The sequence below is a fragment of the Rhipicephalus microplus genome, chromosome 2, assembly GCF_043290135.1.
Source record: "Rhipicephalus microplus isolate Deutch F79 chromosome 2, USDA_Rmic, whole genome shotgun sequence".
NCBI classification, from domain to species: domain Eukaryota; kingdom Metazoa; phylum Arthropoda; class Arachnida; order Ixodida; family Ixodidae; genus Rhipicephalus; species Rhipicephalus microplus.
The window spans coordinates 280688899-280707515 of NC_134701.1; the positions used below are offsets into that span (position 1 = coordinate 280688899).

General features: G+C 45.8%; 1 protein-coding gene across 2 annotated transcripts in view; it reads right to left on the reverse strand.

Moving 5' to 3' along the window:
• Positions 1-18617, reverse strand: part of hiw (MYC binding protein highwire) — a 169108-nt gene that overhangs the window by 24354 nt on the left and 126137 nt on the right. For both annotated transcript variants that reach the window (XM_075882117.1, XM_075882116.1), the window contains exons 62-68: positions 17469-17699; positions 17301-17366; positions 16892-17146; positions 16130-16303; positions 14038-14352; positions 9285-9656; positions 531-650 (exon numbers count right to left, since the gene is read on the reverse strand). In XM_075882117.1, the coding sequence (XP_075738232.1) occupies positions 531-650; positions 9285-9656; positions 14038-14352; positions 16130-16303; positions 16892-17146; positions 17301-17366; positions 17469-17699 (1533 nt within the window). The remainder of the gene's footprint in view (positions 1-530; positions 651-9284; positions 9657-14037; positions 14353-16129; positions 16304-16891; positions 17147-17300; positions 17367-17468; positions 17700-18617) is intronic.

The following is an 18617-nucleotide window of genomic DNA, read 5'->3' on the forward strand; positions in this document are numbered from 1 at the left end:
AACGCAGGACAGATTACGGCTCTTCCGCATGGAGCACTTGGAAACAATGATGCCGAACACTAAGACTGTGGAGTAAGAGCGAACTGTGTTTTCTTATTCTTTCTTGAGGGGGGGTATAAACTCATTCCTGCATACGAACTGCATCCTCCTCTATAAATCATGGTAAAAAAATAAAGAATAAATAAAAATTATTCCCGTGTGTTTTCCTGAAGCCACTTTGCACACAAGAACACATGTATAACCTGCATCCCAACTTTAGCTCCAAATATCCTTGAATTTTGTGCTGGTTATGCCCAAGAAAATGCAAGTGTGTTGCCAAATACATCTGAGTTAACGAGATTTTGATGCAGAAAATGATGTGTACACTAGCAGGGAGCTGAGGACAAGTCATAATGATCATATTTTATCCACTTTTGAGGTCTATATATCAACTTTCGCGGCAATGAAATATTGCGACAACAAACTTTTTGTGTACTTCGTCAATTTTGTTGTAGCAGGACTTAACCATAGAAACAAGCAAAGGGCCATACCGTTGGTGTTTTGAGGCATTCTGCAGGTGTCCTGTACTTCTCAGCTAGCTTAGTCAAGTTGAGAATGTTTTCAGCAATGGCTCCTTTGGTCACCCTGGCCCAGGCTTCTGTAAGCTTACCCTGCGAAAGTAGAGGCGTGCTTTAAACTGAGCATGCTTCGTGCTACCCCACTTGTGTTTTCTACCCACTTCAAGCTGTTGAAAGTAAAGTTTGAATGAATCAATAGCACAATATTCTCACAGCCCTGGTATAGATGTGGATGGTCCCGGCTAGCACTCTCAATGCCACCCACATATACATAGATACTAACATACAGATAGTTCACGTGCAAAAATACTCAAGAAAGTATACGAACATATGATAACTACAGGAGCTAAATGGCAGAGTATTGCATAATCAATGCACGAGTTGTTGTTACAGTTCCCGCCTATGTCTGGCCATTTTAACGAGTTAAAGGGACACTAAAGACAAATATTAAGTCGATGTTGATTGCTGAAATAGCAGTCCACAAACCTCGCAGTGCTACTTTCGTGCCAAGGAAGTGTTTATTTTAAAATAAAATCACGTTTAGTGGTCCGCATTGCTTTAGCACACTTCAAATCCCTCCTGAAAGTGGTCCGTCTCACGTCACTGTTGCCGTGCACAACGCTGCCCAGCTTTACTGCACGGCCACTGACACTAGTAGCAGCAGAGCGAAAGTAGCGGGAGTCACAGCAGCAGCAATGGCCATTGCACAATTTTCTGTCATCTCAGAAGCCATGGTTCTGCTTGCTTGGTTCAACTGGGCTCCGCTAGATAGCACCACCTATCCAGTCCAAACAGACAAAAATGGAATATTTGAACCACTCGCATCATTCCCCGTTGTACTAATGCCAGGCAGTTCTTTTTTTTTTTTTTTAGAAGACAAACAGAAACGGACAAGCAGCATTTTATTACGTCTCTTGATCCTCGGATGATTCTTTTGTGGGGCTCGTCGTGTGGTACATTTAGCTTAATTTCTCGGTAAGTAGGGCACTATTGATAATATTGCACTTTTAGATGTTGTCATACATTTAGCTTACACTCTGACGTATATTGCTATTTGACTTTAATATCAATTTAAAATCAAAGTTCACTGTTGCTACTCGAGTGACTCCCTCCCCCCCCCCCTAGTTTTTTCATGCTCGTTCAATACGGGTAATTTCTTTTCTGTTTGAGCATTCGATGGCAGTTCTAACACGCGGGAGGATATTAATGTATGCGCTGTTGGGCCATGGGCCCTTATCTGCAGCACGCACGGTGGAAGCAGGACAAAGAGAGCACGTGCTCAGTGCACATGCGCGGGACAAGCTTCAGCATCCAAAAAAAGCCACACTCTGACGTATATTGTCAGTCAGCCAAAATTCACAGGACATGAGCCGAGCCAGAACAAGAACCACCTTTAATTTACAGCTAAAAAAAAATCACAACTGGCCTTCCAGACTGGCACAACACAGCACTAGCGCACAAAGGAGGACCGAAAACCTGGAATCAACAAACCCCGCAGACAGGCGGTCAATGGAACATACGGCACGGAATATAACGGCAGGAAAGCCAGCAAGAAACATAACTGCAGGAAATCGAACTCACACGCTACTCATCATAAAATACGAGCCATCAACACGCAATAGCCATCAAACCCCCTCAACACGCAAGAGCCATCAACATACCAGCTATCAACCCCCCTGAGCAGAGGCGGGACCTTCATCTGGGGAGCATAACGGCAGGAAAGCCAGCGCGAAACATAGCAGCAGGAAATCTAACACGCAACTCGTCGTAGAATACGAGCCACGGACGCGTGTTAGCCGACTCCCCCAAACCGGCGGGGCCTCCCCTCTGTAGCACGCACGGAGGAAAGCCTCATCGTGCCTAGCGAGACCGACACTGCATGCCATCGCTGGCCTGCCCCCCAAAATGCCCCCGGGCTCGTCTCCAACCCCTTTTTATCTGCCAGCCACTTTTCCGCCCCCTGAGGCTTTTTTGGATGCTGATGCTCAATCCGTGCCAATGCACTGAGCATGTGCTCTCCTCGCCCTGCTTCCACTGTGCGTGCTGCAGATAAGAGCCCATCGGCCCGACAGCGCTTTTACCCACTTGTAAAAATTACGATGTGCGGGGGCATGTTGTTGATTTGGACTTGTTAAAGAACATGGCGGCGACGGCAAAAAACGCCGAAAGTGTTCATGTAATTACTAGGGCAATAATAACGCAGTTTTTTGGGGGGATCTGGGCAGCGGCTGGCCCGCAACTCATTATAGACGAGATTGAGGCACAAAGGGACACGTCTTTACTTGTCTAAGCATCGACCACAACTGCCTGTCAGAGGCAGCCGGGTGTGACCACGCCATTGTTCCTAGCTCTCTTTTACGATCAGCACGCTCATAGTCATCGATACGATAAGCTACTCTACAAATTGACATAATAAGAAGCAGGGTGTGCTGCGACTCAAGAAGAAGGGCACAAGGTCAGCCCTAGAGTGTACTAGAATGGGGGAGTGGGTCCACTGTGGCCGGCGGCAAGCGGTGCGGGTGAAGCAAAAACGGCGGAAAATTTGGTGGCGCTGCAGTAGCCTTCTCCTGAAGTGACGTCAGTTTCGGCGGGAGCGTGCGAGTCGTGCGGCGGTTCGGGCCGCACGACGCGCTGGCGGGGACGCTGAGCGCTCGATGTTGTCGTCTGCTCGACGCGCCGTCGTCTGTTCGATGCACCGTCGTTCGTGCGCTGTTTTCACAATTTGTCTCCTGGTTCTTTTTTTACACATTATTAGAGACAAAAACAAGTGACATGAAATAAAATGTATGCTTTTTTTCGTGAACGCGTAGGTTTGTATTTCCCTTTGAGCAAAGCCGTCTGGACAAAGAATACGCGGCAGACGGCACGTTTGCGTGCGCAGATATGTGTCTGCTGGTTGCATAACGGAGCGTTCCAAGCTGCTTCAAAAGATTAGAGGATGAGCACGTCTAGGCGTAGAAATTACTGTTGTGTCGTAGGCTGCCAAACCGGATACAGCAGAGTTAAAAACCAGCCCAAGCTCTCACTCTTTGGAGTACCTCAAGACGAAGAAAGACGCCGGCTATGGGACCAGAATCTCAACCGCGCTGATCGGCCCTTGCAAGTCACCGATGCCATTTGCGAGCTGCACTTCGAGCAAAAATACATACTAAGGCAATATGTACATATTATCGAAGGCCGAGAAGTATATATAGAGCGGGGAAAGCCGGAACTTCGCAGTGATGCTGTACCCATAATTATACCTCATCTCCTGAAGTGTCCTGACGAGCAGCCCACACCGGAGCAGTCAACGAAGAAGAGAGCGGCTTCACCACCAACCTGTGAAGACCAGCCGTCAAAAAGAACTGCGCTGCAATCAGTTGAGCCGCAACTGAGATTTGAAGATTGCGAAAGTGCGAGGCAAAGCGACAACGCATTTGAACTTGAAGACGTTGTCCGGCCAAACGACCACTGGGCAATGCACAAGTTTCGTCATTATGACGGAATTGCTTATGTTTCGGCCTCCCTAAGTCGTGAACTCGTAAGCATCGAAAAGACTGTGCTCATGAATTACGGTACCGACCGGAGTGAAGTGATTTGTCGGACATATGTTCGGAAGACGCTGATCTCCGAAAAGGTCGCCTATAACCTTGAAGATGCCAAACAAGTCCTGGACTGCGCAGAATCTCTTCACCCTTGCAGAGGAGCAGGTAGGGCGAAGGACTTCACCTATGACGTTCTTACGAAGAAACTGGAGCCGCAAATCTCTCATTCCGACGGCCTTGTCTTCAGTGTCACGTGCAAAGGAGCGGTTAAACAACAAGGTGAGTGCGGCAAACGTTTATTGAGACGTCACTTGTAATTGTACAATTAATCAATCAGTAACCTGTTTAATGCTAGAACATTTGTGTGGCCCCTAATTTTTGTAGTACTCATTAACATTTACGAAAGAATAGTTTGCCTACAGAAAGTGAAAGTGCATAAATTGCGTTTCAAACATGCATGGTAAAAAACTGGAAGCTCTTCATAATTTTTTTCTCGTATACTTCCAGGTTCTTCATGCATTTCATGCAAGTACGTGAGGAAAGTAATACTCACCAGAAAAAGCTACCTAAAACGAAAAGAGCGAAGAAACTCAGTCTCCACCAAACTGCGGGTCCTGAGTCAGAGAAACAAGCGGATGGCGACAAGGCTGTTGGACATTGCTGGTCGTCTCGAAGAGATGAGGGCAAACAATGCGAATGTCGCGGATAAAATACTAGAGGATAAAATATCGTCACTACCGCGAAAGCAGCAGGCAAGTGTTCGCGCTTGCTTTCAAGCTGCCAAACAAACCAGCAAGCAGGGCATGCGCTACAATCAGGAGTGGATCCTCGAGTGTTTACTCATGAAACTAAAGAGTCCCCGGCTTTATCAGCACATCAGAAAGAACGAAATTCTCATGATGCCCAGCAACACTACTTTGAAAAGATACTTGAGGTCATACGAGTCGGCCTTCGGTTTTAATCAAGCAGTAATGAACACTCTAAAGAAAAAAACCGCGAGCATGTCAGACCTCGAAAGACACGGCGGACTATTGGTGGACGAAATGAAATTGTCAGAACATTTCAATGTGACGGCGTCTGGCCAGATTCAAGGCTTCGTGGACCTTGGAGAATTTACGAAGCCCGAAGACAAGTACCAGCAATGTGATCACGGCATGGTCATCATGTTTGTGCCTTTCGCTGGAAAATGGAGCCAAATTGTGGGCGTTTTTGCGACAAAAGGAAATGTGAGAGGAGACATTTTATTGAAAATTCTCATGGAAGCTACCATCCTCGTGGAACAGGCGGGCTTGTTCGTCGACCACATCACTTGTGACGGAGCCCCCTGGAATCGAAAAATGTGGAAGCTAGCGGGGGTGTCGGCGTCATCGAAGAAAATAAATGGCGCCATACAGCATCCTGTCGACGAGATGAGGAAATTGCACTTTATCTCCGATTTCCCGCATCTGCTAAAATGCCTCAGGAATGGTCTTCTCCAGAAAGGCTTTGCAACACCAGACGGATTGGTACGTATAGATTCATGGTTGACATTTTACAAAGATTGTGTTTTTTGCATACATTGCATTACCTCAACCTATATTTCTAGGTGTCTGTGCATCCGGTTCGGGAGGCGTACCTTCTAGACAGAAGTGTTAGGACACTGAAAGTTATGCCCAATTTGACCGAGACGCATCTGGAACCAAACTCATTTGAGAAGATGAGAACCCCTTTCGCCTTCCAACTATTCGGTCCATATGTCCTACGGGGCCTGGCCTTCTACAAGGAGGACATCGAGAGAAGGTGTGGCAGCATCGAGGCAACTCAGCTGTTCTTCTCGTGAGTTGCGCCTACGTTCCAAATGAATTAAGTGTAATCGTAAACATCTCAAACGCATGATGAGCGCTCTTCTGACATACATTCTTTTTGTTTATTTTGCAGGAAGATCCAACGACTGATCACCGTGATGACTTCCAGGTTTCGGGCCGAAGCGCTGAGACCAGCTTCTACAGACGTGGCATTCCTGTCCAATTTTCTGGACTTCCTGAATGACTGGGAATCATTCAGTGACAACAAGCGGCACTTTCTCAGCGAGTCCACTGCCATAGGTTTTAGGGTCACTATAGCAAATACCCTTTCATTGCTGAAGTACCTGACAGAGAGCGTTGGATTCAAATATCTCATGACATCTCGACTTAGCACCGATCCCGTGGAACATTTCTTCGGCATCGTTCGCCAGTCAAGTGGCTGCAACGCGCACCCCTCTCCGGATGAGTTTCTAATAACCGTCAACTGCTTGTCCTTTTATAACTTGGCGCACAGTGTGGACAGCGCAAACGCAAACCCTGACATGATAAACGCTCTTGTCACTGTGCATGACAGACAGGGTCTAAAGGTCACGCACAAAAAAATTGATGATCTTATATCACAGGGAAAACTTGGCGAGGTCGAAAGCACGATTGCCACGATGCCAGAAAAGTTTGCTGACCACATCGATGTGACTTTGGAGAAGAGTGACTCGAGACTCATTTACTACACAGCAGGGTACGTGGCCAGAAAGTGTGTATTGAAGTTGGCATGCGTACAATGCAAAGAAGTGCTTCTGTTTGAGAAAGCTGTCGCGGTTGCTGAACAGCTCCCTTCGCAATTCACGGAGCAATGCGACTGGGGTGGACTTCTGTACCCCTCACGACAGCTGTATGATTTCATTGCCTCACTTGAAAACTTGTTTACTGAATGTTTCAGTGTTTCCATGTTGCACACAGATAGCATCTCTGACATCCTTTCATTGGTGAAAACTAATTTTCTGAACTCGAAAGCGGTCGGCTGTCCAGACCACAAAGATGCAGTGAGCACAAAGCTCGTTTCGTTCTACGTGCTCACTCGCCTTCACTTCTTAGTGAAGGGAATGAACAGGGAAAACGCTTCGAAACGAGCGAGAGCAAAACACTTAAAGCTTAGCAGGACAACATAGAGCCTGACGTTCCTTGAGCGACGGTGTCGAAGTCTTTCGATGATATTTATTTTGTTTTTTATATTTATGCGAAAAGCTTGCGCAGTCAATTTAAAATAAAATATTTTGCGCATATCACTTCTTTATTGGTGTCTTTCAGACTTCCTATCTATAGGTGAAAACACGTTCATGTTTCGAACAAATGTTTGCATGGACACGTACCGCAGGCACGAAGAGAAAAGGTAAAATATAACATATTTCATTAATACCTACAACGTATACCAGCACTAGATGCCGAACAAAAACTCATCATAAAACCACCGCGACGGACGTGCGTCCGCCCTATAAGTCATTTCCTACGAATAGCACAGTTGCCGTCCGATGTGACTAAACTTCCTTTGCCAACACCCTCACGTAATCGCAACAGGACTGGTTCAGTTTTTCAATAATATCACGCGTCCCTAACGAATAGCTGCAAATTTGCAGAAGGGTTCGCATACTTTAGCTTTAATTCTCGTGATAACAGCTGGTAACTTTAGTCTTGCATCATATTCAATTTGCTGCCGTGAGTCTAAATTTGCACCAAACGCAAACTTACTTATATATCCCAGTTATATTGACATTTTTAAAAGCATCGCAGTTAATGCTCATATTACACTTTCGATGCGTACGTTTTCGCAAAAGCCAAATTCAACTTACGCTCTTGATTGTAAACAATTACCGTGGAAATCACGGTACTTGCGTGCGTGACTACCTATACGAGCAGGGCGTTTCGCAATATAAACATTTAGATTTTGTTGAACTGGCGCGGAAGCACGGTGCGACGCCGTTCACGGCCACGCACGCACGAACGAAGCAACAACGCTGCGAGACTGCGCCAGACGCGCGAGCAGCACGCGAACCGCGCGAACTATCAGACTACCCACCCGTCGCGAACCGCGTGGCAAAGGGGACTTGTAACCATGGCAACCACGGCTAAGTCTTCAGGTGAAGGCGATGGTAGCGCCACCTGGATTTTCCGAAAAAAACGCCTCAGCGTGGAGCCTTCAGTGGACCCACTCCCCCATTCTAGTACACTCTAGTCAGCCCTATACATTGACATGATATGGAGGGGGAGGGGGCGGCGCGATGAGCCTTGGTTTCCCTGAAGGGGAACCCTGCACACACTTATGCTCACTACAGATCTCGTGTGATGTCACTGCAACTTTAGCACCACTTCCTACAGAGCTACGTCAGTGCTGGAAGCACTAACAATGGGCTTCGATCAGGAGAATGAGCATTCAGGTACAGTTTGGAAGTGGACTAAAGTATATTTTAAATGTTTCTTGTATCCAACCATTTGTGTGAAGTGTCCTTGCAAATAGAGAAATTCCACAAGAGGCTTGTTATAGCCTTGAAATTTGATAGCACCATTTCTTTAGGGGTTTACTTCCCGCACCTTTTGTCTGTTTGACTGAACGGACACAGCAGACACAGTCAGAACAAACCAAACAACCCACATGTGTATTTAACCAAACAACCCACATGTGTATTTAACTATTTTAAGAACAACGATATCGCCAGTCGAATTATAATTATAACACCAATCGTGATCAACACGCTAACCCCCGTATTCACAAACACTCCTCGTCTCTACTTCCACCCTTCAATTGACAGAGCTGAGCACTGCGCCACCACTCCGCTGAAAATGACGCTGCGCTACTCGATAATCACAGCAGATCATTACTGATATGCAGTGACTTGCCGTGCCTAGAGAGGGTGCTCCCATCGGCTTTCTCAAGTGAAGGTGAAGCGTTGAGTTAAGGGACGTTCTAGAATACGGGGGTTAGACATTCTTACACAATATTAAACAACACGACAAACAAGGCGGTGTCGCTAACGCCTGACTCACTACGCGGGCCCATCGCAGACGGCCCCCGGTGCCATCCAAGACAGACCCCCGCCAAACGACACCGGCCCAAGAGACTCCCTCTATTCTCTCGCCCGCCACCAAGGCTTGCCTTCCACCAGGGGTCACCACCGGCGCTACCGCTCTACCAACCATGATGATGATAGTGGTGATTACCGCGCGCGAACACAACGCCACCTATCGCTCAATAGTTGTCACCCCAAAATATGGCTTTCGTGCGAGACACGTGCGCCACGCGGCGCAAACAACTTTACAAAGGGTTTCAGCGCCTTTACAACTGCAACACAAGAAAACCTTGAGCCCTTCGGTCTTTATAATTATTGAAGAGCGTCGGCTGTTTAAACAAAAAAAAACCTCGTACTCACAGCTGCCATGTCTCTCAGAAGCTGCACAATGCCTTGTGCAAGCTTTCTGGCCGTGGTACCCCGCAGCCACCACCTTGCTCCCAGATGATCTCTCGGGTGGATGGCTGTGGCCAGTGTGGTGGCTTGTGATCGACCTCCCTTGGATCGGGCCTGCAGAGTCAGTGCCTTTGCCACGCACGCCAGTAGAACATCTAGTAGGCCCACTCGATGAATGTCTAAAGGAGCCGCGCCTTCGACACTGTCGGCATTTGGACTAGTGGTGCTGCATGGAGGCAAGCCGTACTCGCTGGGTGGCAAGTTAGGCACTGCGAGTACTGCAGCCAGCGTGAGTGGAGGAACTTCAGGAAGCACCCGTCTCAGCAGGCTGGTCACCTGTGGGCACAACATGACTCTGTAGCAAAATACGACATGAGTGACCGAATACATTATCGAACATATGCAAACACCAGTGGATATCATCAGAGGTGTATATACTGAGCCATTTGGAAAACCTGGCGCATTCAACCAACTGTTAAGATTTTGATGACTCACCGATGTATTGACTGCTCTCATTTTACTTTGAATGTTTGCTTGTTTCGGTGGGCACAGACTTGACCAATGCAGAGGGAAACATTTAATCAATGGTTTAGGATGCATAGTTGAACCCACTTATAGAATACTCAAGAGCACAAAAATTCCATTGTCAACGCCCTGCCATGGTAGTTTAGTGGCGAAAGTACTCGGCTGCTGACCCGCAGGTAGCGAGATCGAATCCCGGCCCCGGCGGCTGCGTTTTCGATGGAGGCAAAAATGCTGTACGCCAGTGTGCTCGAATTTGGGTGCACGTTGAAGAACCCCAGGTGGTCGAAATTTCTGGAGCCCTCCACTACAACATCTCTCATAATCATATGGTGGTTTTGGGATGTTAAACCCCACATATCAATCAGTCAATTCCATTGTCATCACAGGCTATAAACCGGTTGCACAAAACAAAGCAAAATATGAGGATGGCAGGCTGTTGTGAGAAAACTATAATATCGGGTGAGATATGCCAACAGGCTAACATTGTGAGTACATGTTCATAGGGTTGGCAACAGCCAACCGTCAGATGGGCAGTTGCACTAATGCAGACACCATAAAATTGTGAAAAAAACAAAACAGAACAAAACATTTTGTCGAAGTGCATGAAGGTTTACTTCATACTCGGCTACGAACTTCGTGCATCTGACCTGTGTGCAATGATCAAGCCAAAACATAAATGAAGGAACACAGCCTCTACTATGTATATTTTATATGGGTATGCAAATATTCGAAATGTCGAATGTTTTTCAAAGAGTGTTTGCTATTCTATTAGATTCTCATTGAAATTTTATAATTCGAACTTCCCAGAGACAAACACAGTCACCGGTTCACTGAAGGTGACCCTCTCAGATTTTCAATATGCGACACCTCATCACATTTTTCTATAGCGGCAAAGCTGCCTTTCAGGCTCTGCTACTGTCGCAATTGTAATGACTACGGTTGCGCGATTATTCAAAATTCTGAACATTTTTTAAGTAGTTCTTGCTACTCGATTCTATTTGCACTGTGATTGGAATTTCATTATTTAAAACTATTCGAATTTCCCAAAGACAAATGCAGCAAACATCGTATTGACACGGGCTCCATCAAATGTTTAATATGCTTCGCCCCATCACATTCGTATTGCGGCAGAGTCGCCTTTCAAGCTCTTCAGTTTTAGATGTAACTAAAAAACACTGGTACCAACATGGAGATGCACTACGCCATTACAATGACCCAGTTATAATTTTAATATGCTTCACCGCATCCAACTGCGGTATTACAGCAAAGCTGCCTTTCAGGCTCCACTACGACAGTAAATGGATTGACTCGAGAAAGTGCTGGTTCAAACATGGAGATGATAAATGTGGAAGAGATTTGGGCTCAATTAATTAATGCTTTGCTGGTCCTTAAATTCAAGCAGAAACTCTGAAAAAACGAATGCCAAAGAATTCAGCATCCAAAATTTCAGATGTTCTTATATATATATATACATATATATATATACATATATATATATATACACACATACACATAGTCGAATCTCATTAATTTGAACACACTTAATTCGAACTCACGCTGTGGTCCCATCAAAGCTAAGTGTATTCCAATGGGTGAAAACACCCTGTAATTTGAACGCGCAAGCACTTGCGACGGTTATTTCGAACATACCGCGCTTCAAAAATGCTCTCAACACGACGCCCAATTCCACCACTGCACCTCCGACACTTCAGCGCTGCACGCAAAGAAGGAAAAGAAGAAAAGGAAAGAAAAAGCTGTGGCGGAATGTTTGCTCTCCCTCAAATGCCAATCTGCGACACGCTTGTGTCACGCTTCTCCCTTTTTTGTCCCTGCCACGTAGAGACGCTTCTTTCAATGCCGCGAACAAAGAGATAGAGAGGAAAAAAATGGCAGCATATCCATGAAGTGAATGATGGAGAGTGGGGCGAAGCATTCGTACGTCCATTCATTCTTACATCCCTCCGTACATGCGTCCGTGTGTGTGACCGTCCATGCGTCCATCCGCCCGTCCGTGCGTGCATCTGTGCGTGCGTCCGTCCCTGTGTTCGTCCATGCATCCGCCCCTGCGTCCATTCCTGCGTCCATCTATGCATCTGTCTGTGTGTCCGTTCGTCCATCTATTCAACCCTCCAAGTACCACCATCTCGCATCTTTTCATCATATAATTCCCCATATAGAAGCACCGCCGTCCAGCGGACATTCTAAGGACTAAACGAGAGGTGGCACACGCACACTTTCTTACGGCTTGCGCTTCGGGTCTACTTCCCACCCTTAACCACCTCGAGTTCATGGTGTATACTTACTAGTTCACTGTATTCATGGCACTGCGGCCCAACGCTCGCTGAACATTTCGAAAACCAAGGAGGTTATGCCCAGCGAGTATAACGTAGCAACCTTTTCCTGTCACATAGTGCTCAATGTACATGTCAATGGGTGCTAATAGAAAATGAGAGACGGAAGAATTCGGCTTTTACTTTCTTACGGCTTGCGCTTCGTATCTACTTCCCACCTTTAACCACCTCGAGTTCATGGTATATACTAGTTCATTGTATTCATGGCACTCTGGCTCAACGCTCGCTAAACCTTTCTAAAACTAAGGGGGTTACACCCAGCGAGTATAACGTAGCAACCCTTTCTTGTCAGATAGTGCTCAATGTACATGCCAATGGCTGCTAATGGGGAATGAGAGACAGGAGCATTCGGCTTTTAGTTAACGCGCACGCCGCAAACTTTTTATTGTTCAGCAAAGTACAGGAGAAATCTCCCACCGGCACCACCTTGCAAGTCAAAATGTAACACTGGTTACACACTACGACTACGAGGGACGAACAGGTGCCGCTTTAATGGGCTTCGCCCCTAAAAAGAAAGAAAGCTGTCGCGGAGTGTTGACTCGCCGATCTGCGACGCGTCACTGCCATGCTTTCCCTTTCCCCGCCCTGCCACGTAACGTAGAAACCCTTGTCCTTGCAATGCCACGCGCAAACACACACACACAAAAATGCTGCCGTGGAGTGTTGGTTCTCCCTCAAATGCCGGTCTGCTCCTCCCCCCGCGTGGAGACTCTTCTCCTTTCTCGTCTTGTGCTGGCCATGCTCTGGCTGCGAAGCAGAGGGTAGCAGCGGAGACGCAGTAGTTGTCATAGTCTTTAGAGTGTGCTGGTGCCGGACTTAGCCGCACGCTTCTTCTTTTGCCAGGAGAACGCTGAAGCCTCAGTTAAAATGCTTTGCAAACTGCGTGCAAAATTGATTCATTTGCTGCAAAGCAAACCTGTGCAGACGCACATCACCGATTACTTCAATTAATGACGGATGTCCTGAGATTTGTAAATAAATGTAAGTCTTCTGAAGCTTCTCTCTCATGTGTTAGCTCAATGCACATGCGCCACTGCATGGTGAGCCCTCCATTCATATAGCTTTCGTTATTTGATCAAATTTTCGGGCCCCTTCGAGTTCGAATTATCAAGATTCGACTGTGTAGATATATATACACACACACACACACACACACACACACTATCGTCTACGACGCAAAATTCGAACTTCGGACTCAAAGGGAGTAACACTTTGTCTGCCATGTCAGTTAGGCTTCCACACAGACATTGAAAGAGGCGGACAGGCTGAGAAATGAGCCCCTTTGCCATTCATGCCTAAGGTGTCGTCGGTAACATTCTAGTTTTACAAAATCATGTACATACTTGATTATAATTTGGCCTCTACATTGTCTTATTTTTAATAAGATAGCTATAAAACACCAACCAGCCAGTGCTTTATCAATTTAGCAAAAATAAACCCTTTCATGTTGCTATATCATAAGAATATGTTTAGGAATCCTCTCCAACCAATATTTTTTGCCATTCTCTTCAAAGCACTTAAAGATAGTCTAAAGATATTCAAGAAATATTAAAACAATATTATATTCAATTCATGCTCAAACTTACAATATTGAAATTCACTTTGCACCAAAAATTTTGCTATTTACACAGCTTTAATATTTTAAGATACGCTTCTGTCCAATATAAAGGAGCTCATTTCTTGTGACCACTGGAGTTATGAAGCATTAGATCTTACAATGCAGGAAATACCCGCAAAAAATGTATACTGTTAAAGGCACTGCAGCTAGCCGAAAATGCTTCGAATAAACTCTTTAATAAAGACTTCATCATCAGGCTGCCGCCAACACCAGCTGCACACACCTGCCGTTGGACTCTGGCTGAGCCGGTGTGAAGCAGGCTGAAGATGTCACGCAACAGGCCAGCCTGCTGTGAAAGGTGGGCCCGTCCAACTGCTGACCCACTGAGAGCCAGCACCATGGAGAGCATCTCGAAGCAGTAAGTGTCTCCACCACTGCCACCGATAGCGGGCATGTGGCTGCTCGTTCCACTGCCTCCAGCCATGGCAGCCGCTGTCCTCTGGGGAGGGCTCGGCTGCGGACTGCACAGCAGGGCCTCCCACTCCTCGCGCACACGGCGGGCTTCTTTCCGCAAGGCAGCCACAATGTGTGAGCACACCTGTGAAGATAGACAGAGGTTCAACCCAACATAAGTTGGAAATCTGGAAAATACTGCTTTTCAATATTCACAACCCCTTTTTTTTTAGACAAGTAGAGATGTGTCCCTTTGTGCCTTATTATAGGTATACGGTTAAACCTGGATATAACGAAATTAACAAATTCACGAAAATTTCAAAAATAAACGCACAAATTAAAAAAAAGTGGACCTGAAGGCAGAGCTAACCCAAAACACTTATTTAGCAGTAAAACATTGTGTTATTATTGCCATAGCGACTACACCTTCGGCGTTTGTTCTTTTTTTTCAGTCGCCGCCATGTTCCATAACAAGCCCAAATCGATAACATACCCCCGGGCATCATAATTTTTACGAGCGGGTAAAAGCGCATATACAATAACATTCCCCCGCGTGTTAGAACTGCCGTCGAATGCCCAAACAGAAAAGAAATCGCCGATATTGAACGTGAGCATGAAAAAACGAGGGGGGTGGTGTCACTTGAGTAGCAATAGTGAACTTTGATTTTAAGGGCGCGGTTGCGATTGCTGAGGCTGCAAGCTATCTCGGCAGCAAGCACCAGTGCAATTTCAGCACGAAGAGACTGTGTGAAAAGAGCCCTTCTCCCTGGAGCGGCTGTATTTGCTTACATCAGCGTTTTTTAGGAGTTCTGTGATATTGGATCCAAAAGAGTTGGCTGCCAGCCTCACTTTGTATAACATAACAATTTGTAGCTCTCACATTCATTGCACTGCATTTAACGCGTCGTCGTGTTGCTGCTAGAGCTAATCTGCTAATTGCAAAGGCTATACAGCCCCTCGAACTTGCGGCGCAAACGGAAACGCGTGACGAGTCGACCTCCGGAGATCTATCAACAAGTCACCGTGGTCTCGTAGGGTTCTCATCAGTGCTTAATCTGACATCCCCTTGGTGATGACAACATGGCTGTCCACATTAAAAAAAAAAAAAAAAGAAGAAGAGCTAAGCTGAATGTCGTCGGGGGCCACACCATGTGTGCACAGTGAAACCATGAACGCGCACAGCATCAAAAACGAACACACGAACGACACAGATACCGTGGGAAACTATTTCGGTAAAACACCCTCCATATCCAGCACGGCCCCACATATGTGACGTTAAGTAAAACCGTTCACTGCCAACGCAAAAGTAGTCATCTTTTTTTGGTTTGGAAGGGGAAAGCACATCCGCGCATGCGCCCGTGGCGGCAAGGATGGCAGCAACGCCGGCTCGTGGGGCGCAGGCCCGCCTGGCCACCTCGCTCACCCCCACACGCTATAACGAGCGCACGCTCTCGCATGAGAGTCACCGGGGCCACGAGTGTGCTGTCACCGCAGCATTTAGCTTCATCAGCGGCGGGGAAGCCGTGAAAAATAAATATTCGTGCCAAAACGACCAAATCCGGGGTAAAATTTTTAGATTGTCCACGGCCAAAATTCGTTATATCAAAGTTTCCTTCCTCTGTTACTTTGCTACATAGATGTCACAAATACACATTATTTTATGGAGTAATGGAGGGAAATAGAAAAACTTAGTTATATCAAAGAATTTGTTATAAGGAGGTTTATCATAAGCAGGTTTAACTATACTGTCTCTTTCTGTAAATGCTTATGCTCCATTCTTAAAATCATAGGAGAAGCACAAACTTGCAAACTTTATAAAAGTAATATTCCAAAGGGTTGGAAAGTAGTTGTGGATAAATGTCAAAACCACTGCACACAAACTAACGATACCCAAGTATCATCTCAATTCATGTGTAGCTCACCTGCTTTTGGAGGTGGGTCAGCTTGCTTCTGCTGAACAAAATGCCAACCATGTGCTCCTTGAGGTCATTACTGGTTTCTGGCCTCTCGGGACTGGTGGCCTCTTCGCCAATCGGCCTTCCTGGCACATCCTCCTCAGGACTTTCTGCATCTCCTCCAAGTAGCTTACCAAAGACCTGCACATTAGACAATTAATTAAACTTGAAAAACTCGACACGAAAAGTACAAGCCATGATTGTGCTTTTCAAGCACTGTTATTATTACAGACACAGCAAAATTAGTTAAAAATCAGCCTCATGATATAATGTGCTCATACAAACTACAATCTACACAACTGGCTAAATGTAGGTGGAATGGACGTTCCATATGAAAAAAATGTCACTCTCTACAATGTGAGTGCTTCATTAACGTTTTACGATAAAAAGTAAGTGGCAATTGAGTATAAGAAAACAGCATGAAAAATAAGTACTAATCATACCTGAAGCAGGTAGTGGCACAGGTTAGATGACAAAATCTCAAAGAAGATTTTAATCAAAAGCAGCAATGCTACAGAGGACTCCAAATTTTTTTTTTTTTTTTGATTACTTGAGCTACACATGCACCCAGAGATTTATGCTTCAAAAGGAATGTGGCTGCTTTGGCAAGGGTTGTGACACGGAAGCATCACTGCTTGCAACGTGACCACACAACCTACCCGACAAAGGTAGGTTGTGGCACAAAAAAATTTCCTTCAGTTTATAAGGGGCAGGAGGGTCTCAACCAACCTGAGAAGTGAGCAGACGAAACACTCGAAGCGTCTCAGCTTCACAGTTGCGTTGCTGGATGCAGAGAGAGCGGCACTCGCCATGGTTGTGTGTGGCCGACCCTGGGCAATGACCCAGAACTTTGATTTGACGTATCCGCAAGGTGTTCTCAGGTCCTCGAAGCTCCAGCCGCCACACAGAACCGCTGGGGCCAATGTGCATGCACTCGGGCAGGACACAGCTCAGCCAGCCCTGAAACTGGCCTTCCACATCCATCTGCAGAAGCAAAAGTCAAAGAACATTGTCTTTTTTCCCAATTACGAATCTAGTACATAAAGGCTACCAGAAATGCCACAGCGAATGGAAGGTGAGGGCAACTTGCATACATTCAGAATAACCCAGAAGAGTAACTTCGGAGCAGCATGTTTACCTGCTTTAGCTTGTGCACCTCCTCCAGGTTTGGGCCAAACTTGAAGGTGATGCTACTCACTTTATACTGCAACATTGCAAACAAGGATAGCAACAAGTTTAGATAAGTTGAAGAATGCACCAACAAAAAAAAAAGCAGAGGCAAGAAAATGAGAACGAAGAAACCAACCGAAGAATCTCTGGAGTTGTCCACATAGACACACACGATGGTTGGCATCATATCAGGGTTACAGGCAAGTGTGAGAACCTTGGTCTTGTTGCGATCTTCATCGCCAGACTCCCAGAATGTCTCTGTGGAGTTGTCATAAAGGCTGTTTGCCATGCCTGGCCGACTAGAGGCACTCAGTTTCGCCAACGGAGTAAGGTCACGCAGCACTTCAATTTTTGTCGATGATTCAGGCTGTGAAAAAAAGAAAGAGTATATGTAAAAAAAAAAAAAAAGAGAAAATAATAAGGGGGTTCGATTTTGTAGGAAACCGACAGTCTCAACAACAAGGAAAATCTCCTTAATACTCAACTATAAATTAAATGGGGGTGCACAAGGGTGTGTACGTTTACTTCTGAAAAGTTGCACCCTGCACATTTGTCGTCACAAGGTAACATCATCACCCTTTGTTCAGATCTTCATTTTTTTTAAGCATGAAGTGCACGGTACGTGTCTATGAGAGGCATATCGCATACCACCCTAGAACGTGAGCTTATTCAAGACAAAGCAACCACATGCTTTGAAATCTAAAGGTGATGTCAATAACTACACAACAAGGCATAACAAGGGTAGGTAATTATTTATACCAGCACCTTATATAATGGAAATATGACAGCTTCATTTCAGTTCAGCTAAGCTTAGTCATGTTGATTAGCCCTGAAGGCTAGTATGGGCAACATTGCTTAAGGGGAGGTGCAATTTGGAAAAGGCGTTGCTTTAATCTGTAGCCTAGGGCACAAAAATATAGGCTTTAATGCTGATTTCAAATACGTCATTAGTTTTATGGTAAGTTACGCAGTTTTAGTTTTATCCCATGACAATCCTCGTTAATATGAACTCGATTATTCCGAAATCCTGCTTAATTCGAAGGATTTCTGCGGTCCTGTATTTTCCAATGTAAGTTATAGTGGATAATCTGAAGCGGCGGGCCACACCAGTCCGGTTAATTCGAAAACTTCGGGTGTCATGTGCCAGTTCTAGATCCTGATTTCACCACGAATCCGCAAAAACGATAGCCAATAATTGCCACAAGGCAATGCAACGTATCAATACTAATGAGTGACAGCTGAAGCACCCCAGTCTCGCAACTTCTAGAGAAAAAAAAAACGAAGA